General features: G+C 40.9%; 1 protein-coding gene across 1 annotated transcript in view; it reads left to right on the top strand.

Moving 5' to 3' along the window:
• LOC145657453 (NLR family CARD domain-containing protein 3-like) overlaps positions 1-15,000 on the top strand; it is an 82,246-nt gene that overhangs the window by 11,811 nt on the left and 55,435 nt on the right. Inside the window, exons 7-9 of the mRNA XM_081712162.1 lie at positions 1,058-2,855; positions 4,130-4,300; positions 11,120-11,293. Coding sequence (XP_081568288.1) covers positions 1,058-2,855; positions 4,130-4,300; positions 11,120-11,293 — 2,143 coding nt within the window. The remainder of the gene's footprint in view (positions 1-1,057; positions 2,856-4,129; positions 4,301-11,119; positions 11,294-15,000) is intronic.

Genomic DNA, 15,000 nt, shown 5'->3' on the forward strand with positions numbered 1-15,000 from the left:
AATTAAAACACTACTGAATTAATTAATCTACTGAATGTCTTCAGATGTGTCACTTCTGTTACATCACTGATGTGTTACTGGGGGTCTTTTGAGCATTTATTTAATGTTAAAAGCATCACTTCAAAGAAAGTGTCACTTTATTCTTTGGAACTGAGATTGGAACACAGGTCCTATCTCACAGATCACATTGGAACACAGGTCCTATCTCACAGATCACATTGGAACACAGATCCTATCTCACAGATCACATTGGAACACAGGTCCTATCTCACAGATCACATTGGAACACAGGTCCTATCTCACAGATCACATTAGAACACAGGTCCTACCTCACAGATCACATTAGAACACAGGTCCTACCTCACAGATCACATTAGAACACAGGTCCTACCTCACAGATCACATTAGAACACAGGTCCTACCTCACAGATCACATTAGAACACAGGTCCTATCTCACAGATCACATTAGAACACAGGTCCTATCTCACAGATCACATTGGAACACAGGTCCTATCTCACAGATCACATTGGAACACAGGACCTATCTCACAGATCACATTGGAACACAGGTCCTATCTCACAGATCACATTAGAACACAGGTCCTATCTCACAGATCACATTGGAACACAGGTCCTATCTCACAGATCACATTAGAACACAGGTCCTATCTCACAGATCACAGGTTGTCGCCCCTCCCCTCCTTGTCCAGTCTGGGTTGTAGATCTCCTCAGTCAGGTGATGGTTACCAATGTGTGTGGTGGAACCTCAGCTGGTTTCTAACTACTGACCATTCGGTGTTATTGATAACCAGTAAATATTATCAACAAAATAATGTATAATACAATGTTTGTCAATCTTCAAATTTAAGGCTGTCAGTCCCTGAATTGACTAAGATTTACCACTGGAAGTTTCATGGCCAATCTAGCAGGAATAAACAATCTATTTATAACAATCTGTTTATCTCTTTTCCTGTAACTCCTGTAATGAGTCTTTTATGAATGAATCTGAATCTAAAAGAGATTAGCATGTGTTCTGTTGTCTTTCTCTTTTATCAGAACTGGCCCCTGCTTGCCACAGAAAGCTCAAATTCAAACTGAGGGACAAATGTCAGAAGATTCATGAAGGAATCTCACAGCAGGGAACCACATCACTTCTGAATGAGATCTACACAGAGCTCTACATCACAGAGGGAGGGAGTGGAGAGGTTAATAATGAGCATGAGGTGAGACAGATTGATGCAGCGTCCAGGAAACCAGCAACACAGGAGACACCCATCAAATGCAGTAACATCTTTAGACCCTTACCAGGACAAGACAAAGCCATCAGAACGGTGCTGACTAAAGGAGTGGCTGGAATTGGTAAAACAGTCTCTGTGCAGAAGTTCATACTGGACTGGTCTGAAGGAAACGTAAATCAGGATGTTCTCTTCATATTCCCACTTCCTTTTAGGGAGCTGAATTTGCTGAAGGAGAAAAAGTTCTGTCTGGTGGAGCTTCTTCATCACTTTTTCCCAGAAACATGTGAATTAAAACCTAAACATTATACATACTACAAAATTCTGTTCATCTTTGATGGTCTGGATGAGTGTAGACTTCCTCTAGATTTCCAGAACAATGAGAGATTGTGGGATGTAACAGAGTCAACCTCAGTGGATGTGCTGCTGACAAACCTTATCAAGGGGAATCTGCTTCCCTCTGCTCTCCTCTGGATAACCTCTCGGCCAGCAGCAGCCAATCAGATCCCTCCTGAGTGTGTTGATCAGGTAACAGAGGTAAGAGGGTTCAGTGATCCACAGAAAGAGGAGTATTTCAGGAAGAGAATCAGTGATCAGGGCCTGGCCAATAGAATCATCACACACATGAAGTCATCAAAAAGCCTCTACATCATGTGCCACATTCCAGTCTTCTGTTGGATTGCAGCCACTGTTTTAGAGAGAATGTTAGGTGAAGCAGAGATTAGAGAAATCCCCAAGACTCTGACTCAGATGTTCACACACTTCCTGATCTTTCAGCTCAGACACAAGGATCAAAAGTATGGACGAAGTATGAAAGGACAAAAAGGTACCACTCACCCACGTCACATGAGAAAACATGTTTTGGCACTGGGAAAACTGGCTCTCCAACAGCTAGAAAAAGGCAACCTGATCTTCTATGAGGAAGACCTGAGAAACAGTGGCATTGATGTCAGAGAAATGACAGTGTATTCAGGAATGTGCACTCAGATCTTCAGACAGGAGTTTGAGCTACAGCTGGGGAAGGTGTTTAGCTTTGTACATCTGAGTGTTCAGGAGTTTCTGGCTGCTGTATATGTGTTTATGTCCTTCATCTCCACCAACACCAATGTGCTGCAACAGAAATACTCTGGATTTTTCAGTATTTCCAAAACCCCAATTTCTGTCTTCCTCAACAGTGCAGTGGACAAGGCCTTACAGAGTCAAAATGGACACCTGGACCTTTTCCTCCGCTTCCTTCTGGGTCTCTCACTGGAGTCCAATCAGACTCTCTTACTAGGCCTACTGATACAGACAGGAAGCAGCTCTCACAGCAGAGAGGAAACAGTCAAGTACATCAAGAAGAAGATCAGTGACAGTCCCTCTACAGAGAAATCCATCAATCTGTTCCACTGTCTGAATGAACTGAATGATCATTCACTAGTGCAGGAAGTCCAAACATACCTGAGCAGAGGAGCTAACTGTCATAGAGCCAGACTGTCTCCTGCTCAGTGGTCAGCTCTGGTGTTTGTGTTGCTGAACTCTGAAGAGGAGCTGGATGAGTTTGACCTGAGGAAATATGACCCATCAGAGGAATGTCTGCTGAGAATGCTGCCAGTGGTCAAAGCATCCAGAAAAGCCATGTGAGTATTTTCATTTAGAGATGAACAGTGGGTGTAGCACTGGATGTGCTTGACTCAGAAGGTCTTCTGTGAAAAATGAAAAGGAGAGAGAGAGAGAGAGAGAGAGAACATTAGAGAGAGAGCAGGATAGAGAGATCCCATCACCAGGTGCTTAAGTTAAACCATAAAGTTGTGGAACATTGGAATGTAGTAACACTGTCCAGTGATTCAATACAATCCAGTGATTCATTAGTCTAAACGTATTAATGATGGTTAAATGATATTTGATGTCATGGGTAGTTGTGTGTCTGTGTGTTGAGAATGGTCCTACATTTAAAACAGTGGCCAACGGTGTTTATAGTTCACACTTTTAGTAAAACAGTCAGAGAAAATGTGCTGCAGTGTAACATATAGAAGAGTTCAAGTATAAGTATGAACTATCAGTGTGTACACGTGCACACACACACACACACCACACCACACCACAGTGTAACATACAAAAGGATTCAAATATGAACTATCAGTTCAGCTTTCTGACCAACATTACAGTTCAACCACTACTGACCAATACAGAGAAAAGTGCACAAGGATGAGCATGACCAATGCATACACATGTGCGCACATGCGCGCACACACACACATATATATATTTCACACTGATGGCAGTTTTCAAACTTTATCACAGGTTTTCTTTAGAGCTGATGATGATGATTGGGCACATTATAAAGGTGTAGGTGTTAATATGACTACATCTGAAACACTATGTAAAGGTGTAGGTGTTAATATGACTTCATCTGAAACATTTTCATTGTTTAAATATTTTACCAAGGCAATTTGTCATAATCTAGTTGTAAATAGGTTTAAGTCAAAATAAACTAACATCATTAACACCAACTGATTCCAGTACTACACCTTCAGCTCTGTATGTACTTGACTTTTAATTAGAAGGTTGCTGGTTCAAGCCCCGCCACTGCTGGGCCCCTGAGCAAGGCCCTTACCCCTCAATTGCTCAAGTTGTACTCAGTCAGAACTGTAAACAAAACTTGTTCTGTTTCCTGTTATGGTGTTAAAGGTGGGATATTTTGATATTTGGACTCTGATTATGGTAACTGCCATTCACTGACTTATGAACCAACCATCCATTATTTGGTCACCTGTCTTAGGTTGCTAATGAATGTTATTTGTCATGTCTTTGTCCATTTTGTCTTTGATGAAGACACGGTAATGTTGAAATGTTGCTGTGTTTGTAAAATTCAAAGGCTGAAAATGTATTTACTGTATTTACTCTTTTACAGACTATCTGGCTGTGGTCTCACGGAAGAGTCTTGCAAATCTCTCACATCAGTTCTACAAACAGAAAACTCACTGAGAGAGCTGGAGATGAATAATAATGACCTGCAGAATTCAGGAGTGGAGCAGCTCTGTGCTGGACTGAAGAGTTCACACTGTAAACTGGAGATTCTCAGGTGAGTTTCTGTGACTATTTTTGAATGTAAAAAAAGAGCCATTTTAAAAAGGTCAGTGTCAACTCCCTTATAGTACAGTATTAAACAAACATTGCCAGGCAAGGCAATGCAAGGAAATGTACACTTTTATATTATATTATAAAGTTCTCTTCTCTAAATATTTCTAAATATAGTTTTCTGTTCAAACCTTGCTGCATTTCATTAAATGACCACACTGTGGAGACAAAGAGTTACATTTGTGATGCATAAGCAGATTTTCAAGTCTAGAAGAGAAATATAACATTGTAAAGAGAAGACACAGATGAGTCCTTGTCCACATGTACAGGTGTATTTATTACAATGCTGCTTCAACTAGGCGCTTTGGCATTTTGTCCACAAGCTGCATTTTTGGTCACCTGAGCACAGAAATTTTGCAAAATGTCTTACAGGATGAATATATTCAGAAACTCCAACAGCTGTGTTGTAAAATGAAGTGTTTTAATGTAAGATTTTCACTGAGTGATTTTATCTAGTTTATGTATGGAAACACTGTAAACATCAGTCATTCTAATCTCTCTGCAAATAAAAGCCCTTAAAATCTTAATTAAAACATTTAAAGCTGAACCATTGAGGTTCTGGGCACATTGCAGGACACTTTTACAATCACATGATTCCCTTGTGTTTTTGGGTGGGAGACCCTGTTCTCATTATGATTTACACTGTGTGTTCAACACATGTTGAGATGAGCTGAACTGACAGCCATGCGGGAGGAAAGAACGCAACAAGTTAATATTCATTCAATAGACCTGAAAGGTTTATTGGTTATTCCTTAAGATAAACCTGTGATCTCTCTCCACAGGTGTTTTTATGAAACATGTAGTTGACTAATATTAGTAACCTTAAGCTTGCCAAGTTACAGTATAATGTTGATTACTACACCTAGATACCTCACGCTAACATCATATTAGCTTGACTTAGGAGTGAATGTTGGCTGCTAATTTTTTCATCAAGCCAGAGACATCAAACTAAAATAGAACAGTGATGGTAGAAGACGTGGAGTCAGCAGAGAGAGAAACTGAGTAGACAGCTGACAGTAAACTCAGGACATCTGAACACAGTAGTGAGGAACAATGTTCAGCACTGGATGAGTGAACCTGTGGACTTAATTACAAGAGAGAAAGAAAGACACACAAGACACAGTAATCAGTAATCAGGAGATTAGGAGGAGAGAAGGAGTGAAGTGTGTGTGTGTGTGTGTGTGTGTGTGTGTGTGTGTGTGTGTGTGTGTGTGTGTGTGGTGCATAGCATGTGTGGTGTTTTGTATTACATCAGAACTTTAGATCAGACATTTCTGCACCCATAATTCATCATTTGAGAATTATAACCACACGTAGAATTATAACCACATGTAGAATTCTAACCAAATGTAGCAATATAACTAATAGAATAGAAGAATTATAACTATAGAATTATAACTAAATGTAGAATTATAACCACACACAGAATTTTTGAAATCTTGAAATACAACCTTTTTCGAGGGGATGAATCAAAGAATGGAAGATACTTGTAAGTGATATAAAATATTAAGTGCTGGACAGAAATGAAACCTTTCTCAAGTAATAATATTTATGTTTATGTAACCCACACCCTTGATTTATTGGTGATGATTCATTCAAATTGTAATCTTATGGGTTAATTAATTCCCTGACTGACCTCATGTGAATATCATAATCTGATAAGGAATTAAACAGTATGTAGTTTATTATACACTATAATAGTGGTTTTACCACTGTATTAACTTGTGTACCCTGAAATTCCTGTGTGCTGTAAGGCCATTTAGTGTGTCACCACAAGATGTCCTCTGGTCCCATCTGTCCCCCCAATAAATATGTTCTGCAGGCCTCAACTGGACATTTGGTGCTAAAAGTATTTCCCAGCCAATAAATCAGACCTCACACTGTTTAGTTCAGGGCCAATATGACTACTGTTTATACACAGTAAACCAGACCTCACACTGTTTAGTTCAGGGCCAATATGACTACTGTTTATACACAGTAGACCAGACCTCACACTGTTTAATTCAGGACCAATATGACTACTGTTTATACACAGTAAACCAGACCTCACACTGTTAGTTCAGGGCCAATATGACTACTGTATATACACAGTAAACCAGACCTCACACTGTTTAGTTCAGGGCCAATATGACTACTGTATATACACAGTAAAGCACACCTCACACTGTTTAGTTCAGGGCCAATATGACTACTGTTTATACACAGTAAACCAGACCTCACACTGTTTAGTTCAGGGCCAATATAACTACTGTTTATACACAGTAAACCAGACCTCACACTGTTTAGTTCAGGGCCAATATGACTACTGTATATACACAGTAAACCAGACCTCACACTGTTTATTTCAGGACCAATATGACTACTGTTTATACACAGTAAACCAGACCTCACACTGTTTAGTTCAGGGCCAATATAACTACTCTATATACACAGTAAACCAGACCTCACACTGTTTAGTTCAGGACCAATATGACTACCGTATATACACAGTAAACCAGACCTCACACTGTTTAGTTCAGGACCAATATAACTACTGTTTATACACAGTAAACCAGACCTCACACTGTTTAGTTCAGAGCCAATATGACTACTGTTTATACACAGTAAAGCAGACCTCACACTGTTTAGTTCAAGACCAATATAATTACTGTTTGAAATCTTGTTTATTACACAGATTGACACAAGTATGTTTCATTTACTGTTTATAATGCTTCACCTCAATTGAAACGTGTGTGTGTGTGTGTGTGTGTGTATGTGTGTGTGTGTGTGAGGGAGAGACAGAACTATTATTTGTGTGCGTGTGTGTGTGTGTGTGTGTGTGTGTGTGTGTGTGTGTGTGTGTGTGTGTTTGTGTGTGTGTGTGTGTGTGTGAGGGGGAGAGAGCGAGAACTTTTATCTGTGTTTGGGTGAGTGACAGAGAGACAGAACTGTTATCGACGTGTTTGAGAGAGAAAGAGAACTATTATCTGTGTGTGTGTGTGTGTGTGTGTGTGTCTCTGAAATAGAGAGTGAGAGATAGTGAGAGAGAGACAGACAGATCTATTATTTGTATGTTTGTGTTTGAGAGAGAGAGAAACAACTATTATCTGTATGTGTGTGTGTGTGTGTGTGTGTGTGTGTGTGTGTGTGTGTGTGTGCATGCATTTGAGAGAGAAATAGAGAGAGAGACAGATCTATTATTTGTAAGTGTGAGACAGAACTATTATCTGTGAGTTTGTGTGTGTGTGGGAAATAGAGAGAGAGAGACAGACAGATCTATTTGTGTGTGTGAGAGAGAGAGAACTATTATCTGTGTGTGACCACCACTGATGGAATGTGCTCCGCACTGGACCCCTTGCTGTGCTCCTTGTCTTTCTGCTTCCTCCATACAGGAGAACAAACACTGACCACAGAAAAGAATTAAAACCACAAGATGTCTGGAGGGCTCAGAAGTTCAGAAACAATAGTGAAGGTGTTTTGCAGGGAAAAGATATAAAATACAAATAGTGGGAGAGTCAAGGCACTGTTCTGTTAAAAAAAAAAACGGAAAAAATGTGTAAAACTCTTATTTAATGCATTGTTCATAGCAACACTCTAATACAATGGCTATGCTACAGTTTTAATATGTTGCACATTAATATGTGTCCAAGCTACATCCCACACAATATAGTAACATGGCCGTCTTTAGGGTTCACAAATTATGAAGAAAATCATCAGTTTTATCTTAGTGTTTGGAGTGTTGGAGGCAGCCATTTTTAGTTGCTGGTTATTTCAGCTGCAGATGATTAGAGAGAGATACCAACCTTTATACATCTCTGTTATTTGCCAGTGTAGGGGGAGAGACCACAACAGACACTTTATTCTGAGCACAAACCATTATTACAAAAAAGTAATAGAGATCTACAAACATGCCATCTGTCTCTATGGGGAGTATAAGACAGAATAAAAACCAAATCCAACACCTGCTCCACCCCAAACCTGTCTTCAGGTTTAAACCAGAAGAGGGAAAAGAAAATACAGTAGTAGATGTAACAAGCTCAAATCCACTCAGTGAATGTACAGTAATCTTCTACACCCACAATATTTTATGTTGATATACACAGCCACACAATAGACTACACTACCCAACACTGGCTCAAATAACTTGGGGGAATTGTACTAGGACAGAGCCAACTCTGGAAACTGAAGGTACAAATCTGTGTTCTATTAGCATGCCTGTGTTCAGTCTGTCTATTAAATCTTATCAGGCTGCAGTTATGGAGTGTTTGTAGTTTCACTGTAACTGTAGTGTGGTAGCAGTAGGGTGTGTTTGGGTGTGTGTAGGGCACCAGAATGGTCAGAAACAGTATAACACCATTATATGTAGTGAAGATAATGTTCCTAATATTTTTCTCAACTAAAACTGGGAGCACACGAAACAGCAGAAAACAGTTTGGTCTAGAAATACAGTAATAACCTTGTGATTGTTGCCCTTGTGTTTTTAGGAAGTCTATGTTGACGTATTAAAAAATGTCAAAAGGTACAATAAAAACACTCCACAAATTTTTTTAATTGTACCATTTGAAAAAAATAAAGGTAGTAATTACATGAATATCCAAGAAGCACTTGTTTCCAGCAGTAACAGAAATATGAGTGACAAGTTTCTCATTTTGATTGACAGTAATTTTATCCAATCACATATGTGGTAGGACGGCCGGGGCGGCAGAATATTGAATGACGTCATTACAGTGGCCAATAGCATCAGGGGAGCTGTTTTAACTTACTGAGGTGAAGAGAACTGTAGTGGATCATGAAAATGACAGAAAATCTCAAACTGGAATTGGAGGATATTTGCTGCTATGGTGATTTCCAAGAGAAAAGGAAAATATCAGAAAGGGACAGACAAAAAGTAAAAGTAGATGGACTAAGACAGACAGGTAAAGCCTGTGTGAGTTTTTCACTGAATCTCTGATCGTCATTCATGGATAACAGCTAACTAGCTAATGTTAGCAAAGAAAGTCTAGCTATGTTGATTTGTTTAGTTGTTTACTGTTCAGCACAGATATCTAACCAGCTAACAGTCTCAACAATTTGACCAAACCGTCAATAAGCAAGATTGGACTTCTTGTCTTTGCAACAATCAAGTTACAGTCTTTAGGAGAAATGCGGTTGGATCTTCACGTAGTTGAGAGCAGGAGGGAGGAGGGTGAGGGTGTGACGGGAGATTTGACGGGGATGTGATTTATAACATCTGGTGTTCATGAAGTACAGCTGTGTATTAATCAGTCACGTCCCCTACATCAGTTTAAACACATTTAAAGCTTGTAGCTAGGTTACAGGTGGTTACTAGGTTACAGGTGTTCACTAGGTTACAGGTGGTCACTAGGTTACAACCGCGATCACGCTATCCGCGCTTTAGCGATTCACGGTCAAGTCATCCGCGGTTTAAATTCATTGCGGCTATATGCGCGATTTTACGGTATTTCGCTGTATTTTTAAGAGCTTCGATGGACTTGCACGTTTACTACATTTAAAAGTACAAAATACAGTTTACTTGATTGAACTACTTTAATTGCATAATTAGATTAAACACAATTGCTAATATATTTACACAGTTTAATAAGCATTGTGGAAAATGCTTTTTCTACATAATGTTTCTCAGAAGGTTATTATAGATCTTGACGGCCAGCTGAAACAGGGGTCATCACTAGTGAAATGTGGCAAATGTGCAGGGCAGGGGAACTCCAGCGCTGAAATATTCCACTGCCAGTTGAATGGTGGCCCTTGGCCATCACCAGATCATTAATAAATCTATATTGAAGTTTTACATATTTTTCTGAATTTTAACAAAATGCAAAAACAGTTCCACTACCACATGTGAGTAGAAGCCCTTGACTATTAGCAGAGTAAGTTTGGACACTCACTGTACAATGTTCATAAATCCATATTAAAGTCAAACTACCTTTAGGCGAAATAATGCACTCATTTTGTATAGACTGAATTTGCAGAGTATCAGCAGAGTAAGTTTGGACAGATTTCACTCTACTATTTTTCATAAACTCCTATTAAAATAATAATACCTTTGGGTGAATTCATGTTTCATTCAGGTTGATTTTGGATATCTATTTCTCAGAAATGTCCTATAAAGCCAAGACAGTTCCATGACCACATAAGAGTACATTTATATTTACTTTTACAGCATTTGGCAGATGCTTTTATCCAGAGTGACTTACATTGTAATATTTAGTGTATCTACTGTAGACTATATTGTATTGTCAGTTGTATCTACTTGCAGTCTAGCTATCTGTAATCTTGAGGACACTTGTGAAAGTCTGGCATCAGCTTTGCAACTTCCAAAAAAAGTATGCATCGCTTAGGATTCTTAGACTTTATCTCTGAGTCACAGGTCCAGAAATGTGACAGTATTTTTACTCCTGTTATCACAGCCAGATGTAGAATTCTGCCAAGATTTTACTGGCATCATCTCATACAGTCTGACATGTAACAGTCTAATAAGACCACTGAAATCACACAGTGTAAGTCCAGCTTTGGGGTTCTTCTGATGTAGGTTAATAGTGCACTAGAGTTCTGAAGGGCTGAATAAAAATAAGAGCAAAAATAAACACAGACAGCAGCGATCTGGAGAAGAGTGAACAAAACCATCTACCATGGAGGACGCCGGAGAGAGATGAGAGTGGAGGAACCTCCACTACAGTTACCAGCCTCTCTAGCTGCCCCATGCAGGCTGCTCTGGAAGTGCATCTCACTCTCTGTCTCTCTCTACCTGTTTCCCTCCTTTCTGCAGACTGTCTGGTTGTTTGGTCACAGAGGAAGGCTGTTCTTCTCTGGCTTCAGCTCTGAGGTCAAACCCCTCCCACCTGAAAGAACTGGACCTGACGTACAACCACCCAGGAGAGTCAGGAGTGAAGCTGCTCTCTGCTAGACTGGAGGATCCCCACTGCAGACTGGACACTCTCAGGTATGGAACGTTAGTGTGTGCATGCGTATGTGGGTTTGTTTGTGTGTGCTTACGTGTATGTGTGTGGGTGTGTGTGTGTGTGTGTGTGTGTGTGGGTGTGCGTATGTGTTTCTGTGTTGGTGTCTGTGTGTGTTTATGAAAGAGTGAGAATGAGAAAATAATGAAAACTGAGTCTTCCATTCTTGAGTAGTGCAGTTCCCATATCATACTGTGGTGGCTGGTGAGTTCACTCTCCATCATTCTCCTGTAGGAACTGCTGAGTTTTAGTTGACATGCTACATTTCCTCAGCCTCCTCAGGAAGTACAGATGCTGTTCTGTCAGGAGTTTATAAACTCTGTTCCATTTTTTGAGGTTAGTTGTAATTCATTTATGAACCACAGGGTGTCAGTAGCAGCGAGTCGGTTTATGTGTGTAGCGATCGTAGAGTGAGAGAATACAACTCCAAGAGTTCTAGTTATTGTAGTTATTATAGTTATTGTAGTTATTATAGCCGTGCTAATGCAGTTGTCTGCGTACATCTCATACCTTTTGAAAACATTGTGGTTGGGTGTAGTTTATTGTATTGTTATTTGTAATCACAGATCATTATTTGGTGGATAATGTTATTCTCTGTGAAGTTTGCTGCATTGTGTTTTGTGTATATCGGTACTTGTTGTGGCTGGCTTGTTGTTGATTTGTCTTTCATGTGATTCAGTTTCACGTTTCCTCCTGTTGTCAATAAAACTGAACAAGAGCTGAACATTTTCAGAGTTCTGATGTCAGGAGAGTGTTAACCTGCAGGTCATGCTGGGTATCGTACATAAACAGAGGACACAGCAGATACTGTTGGGATTTCTTTATGATGTGGTGTTTGTTGTAGGTCCAGGTGAGGTCCTCACTGATGTGGGGTGTGTGTTGTAGGTCCAGGTGAGGTCCTCACTGATGTGGGGTGTGTGTGTTGTAGGTCCAGGTGAGGTCCTCACTGATGTGGGGTGTGTGTGTTGTAGGTCCAGGTGAGGTCCTCACTGATGTGGGGTGTGTGTGTTGTAGGACCAGGTGATGTCCTCACTGATGTGGGGTGTGTTGTAGGTCCAGGTGAGGTCCTCACTGATGTGAACTCCAGGAAGGTGAAGGAGTTCACCTCCATCTCTCCTGTCTGTAGTGGTGTGTGCTGTTGCTTCTCCTTCCTCCTTGGGTCAACAATCATCTTCTTGGTCTTGTCTGCATTCAGGGAGAGATTGTTGTCATGACACCATGTCACCATGTCTGTCACCTCCCTCCTGTATGCTGTCTCATCCAGTGATCAGTCAAACCAGTTTGATGATGCTGGTGTTATACTGGGCGGCCACGCAGTCCTGGGGGGTCCCATTGTTCTCAGTCCTTGTGCTGGATGTACATTGCCAGTTCTGACTGACTGATTCTGTCTGTTAGAAAGTTCAGCCCCATTTACAGAAGGAGGGTGTGAGTCCAGTGGTGAGTGTTTCAGTCAGTTTGGTTGGGGTGACTGTGTTGACTGCTAAACTGTAATCAGTGAACAGCACTGGAGCATAACTGTCCATGTCCTCCAGATGTGTGAGAGACGTGTGGATGTCAGTGCTGACAGTGTCCTCGGTGCACTGGTTCTGGTGGGCTGTAAACTGGTGGGGTCCTCTGGACAATAACGGACATTACAGTAGTAAGAATATAGACAATAAGGAGCAGAATAAGTAGTGAGATGGAGAAAAATAAAGAAAGAAATATGGAACAATAAGCAATTAATGTCTAGTGTGGTTTTCTAGAAGTCCTTGTCTGGTCCCGACGGTGTGCACATGACCGAAACTCTTCCTGTATGAGATCATCCATGAAGGGCAGCGGGGAAGTAGCTGTGTGGGGTGGAGGTGTGGGGGGCTACAACAGGGGGCATCATGGGGTGGTGGGAGGAGCCATGGCAGCTGAGACAGTAACGTCATGACATCAGGGGTAGGTGAACCTCAGCAGACAGAGAGACTAGATTATTAGACATGTCCAGGTAGAGGGTGTGTAAATTAGGAAACTATGATGTGCAAAGATGGACTTTGGCAGATGTAGCTGTGGCAGCACAACTAAAAGGAACCACAGGCATGATCAACACTCCGCCGCTCTCAGTCAACAAACTAGAGAGACAAAAGAAAGGTGAAGTGACAACATCATCACATCCCAGTTTACCAGAACTCTCAATGCCCAGAACGATGTGTGTGTCTGAAATGGAGAGAGAGAGAGAGAGAGAACTATTATCTTTGTGTGTTTGTGTGAGAGAGAGACAGAACTATTATCTGTGTGTGTGTGTGTGTGAGAGAGAGAGAGGCAGAACTATTATCTTTGCGAGAGAGAGAGAGAAAGAGCTACAGAACTATTATCTGTGTGTGAGACAGAGAGAGACAACTATTATCTGTGTGTGAGACAGAACTTTTCTGTGTGTGAGAGAGAGAGAGAGAGACAGAACTATTATCTCTGTGTGTGTGAGAGAGAGAAACAGAACTGTTATCTGTGTGAGAGAGAGAGAGAGAGAGAGCGACAGAACTATTATCTGTGTGTGGAACACAGAGAAAGAGAGAGAGAACTAATAACTGTGTGTGAGAGAGAGAGAACTAATAACTGTGTGTGAGAGAGAGACAGAAATATTATCTGTGTGAGAGAGAGAGAGAGAGACAGAACTATAATCTGTGTGAGAGAGAGAGAGACAGAACTATTATCTGTGAGAGAGAGAGAGAGAGACAGAACTATTCTCTGTGAGAGAGAGAGAGACAGAACTATTATCTTTGTGTGTGTGAGAGAGAGAGAGAGACAGAACTATTATCTGTGTGTGTGTGTGTGTGTGTGTGAGAGAGAGAGAGACAGAACTATTATCTGTGTGTTTGTGAGAGAGAGAGAGAACTATTATCTGTGAGAGAGAGAGAGACAGAACTATTATCTGTGTGAGAGAGAGAGAGAGACAGAACTATTATCTGTGTGTGTGTGTGAGAGAGAGAGAGAGAGACAGAACTATTATCCGTGTGAGAGAGAGAGAGAGACAGAACTATTTTCCGTTTGAGAGAGAGAGAGAGAGAGAGAGAGAGACAGAACTATTTTCCGTGTGAGAGAGAGAGAGAGACAAAACTATTATCCGTGTGAGAGAGAGAGAGAGAGAGAGACGGAACTATTATCTGTGTGAGAGAGAGAGAGAGAGAGAGAGACAGAACTATTGTCTGTGTGTGTGTGTGAGAGAGAGAGAGAGAGAGAGAGAGACAGAACTATTATCCGTGTGAGAGAGAGAGAGAGAGAGAGAGACAGAACTATTTTCCGTGTGAGAGAGCGAGAGAGAGAGACGGAACTATTTTCCGTGTGAGAGAGAGAGAGAGAGAGAGAGAGAGAGACAGAACTATTATCCGTGTGTGAGAGAGAGAGAGAGAGAGAGAGAGAGAGACAGAACTATTATCTGTGTGAGAGAGAGAGAGACAGAACTATTATCTGTGAGACAGAGAGAGAGAGAGAGACAGAACTATTATCTCTGTGTGTGTGTGAGAGAGAGAGAGAGCGACAGAACTATTATCTGTGTGTGAGAGAGAGAGAGACAGAACTATTATCTGTGTGTGTGTGTGTGTGTGTGTGTGAGAGAGAGAGAGAGAGAGAGAGAGAGAGAGAGAGAACTATTTTCCGTGTGAGAGAGAGAGAGAGAGACAGAACTATTATCCGTGTGAGAGAGAGAGAGAGAGACAGAACTATTATCTGT

Source organism: Electrophorus electricus, chromosome 1 (assembly GCF_041902795.1).
Source record: "Electrophorus electricus isolate QZ-2024a chromosome 1, ASM4190279v1, whole genome shotgun sequence".
NCBI lineage: Eukaryota > Metazoa > Chordata > Actinopteri > Gymnotiformes > Gymnotidae > Electrophorus > Electrophorus electricus.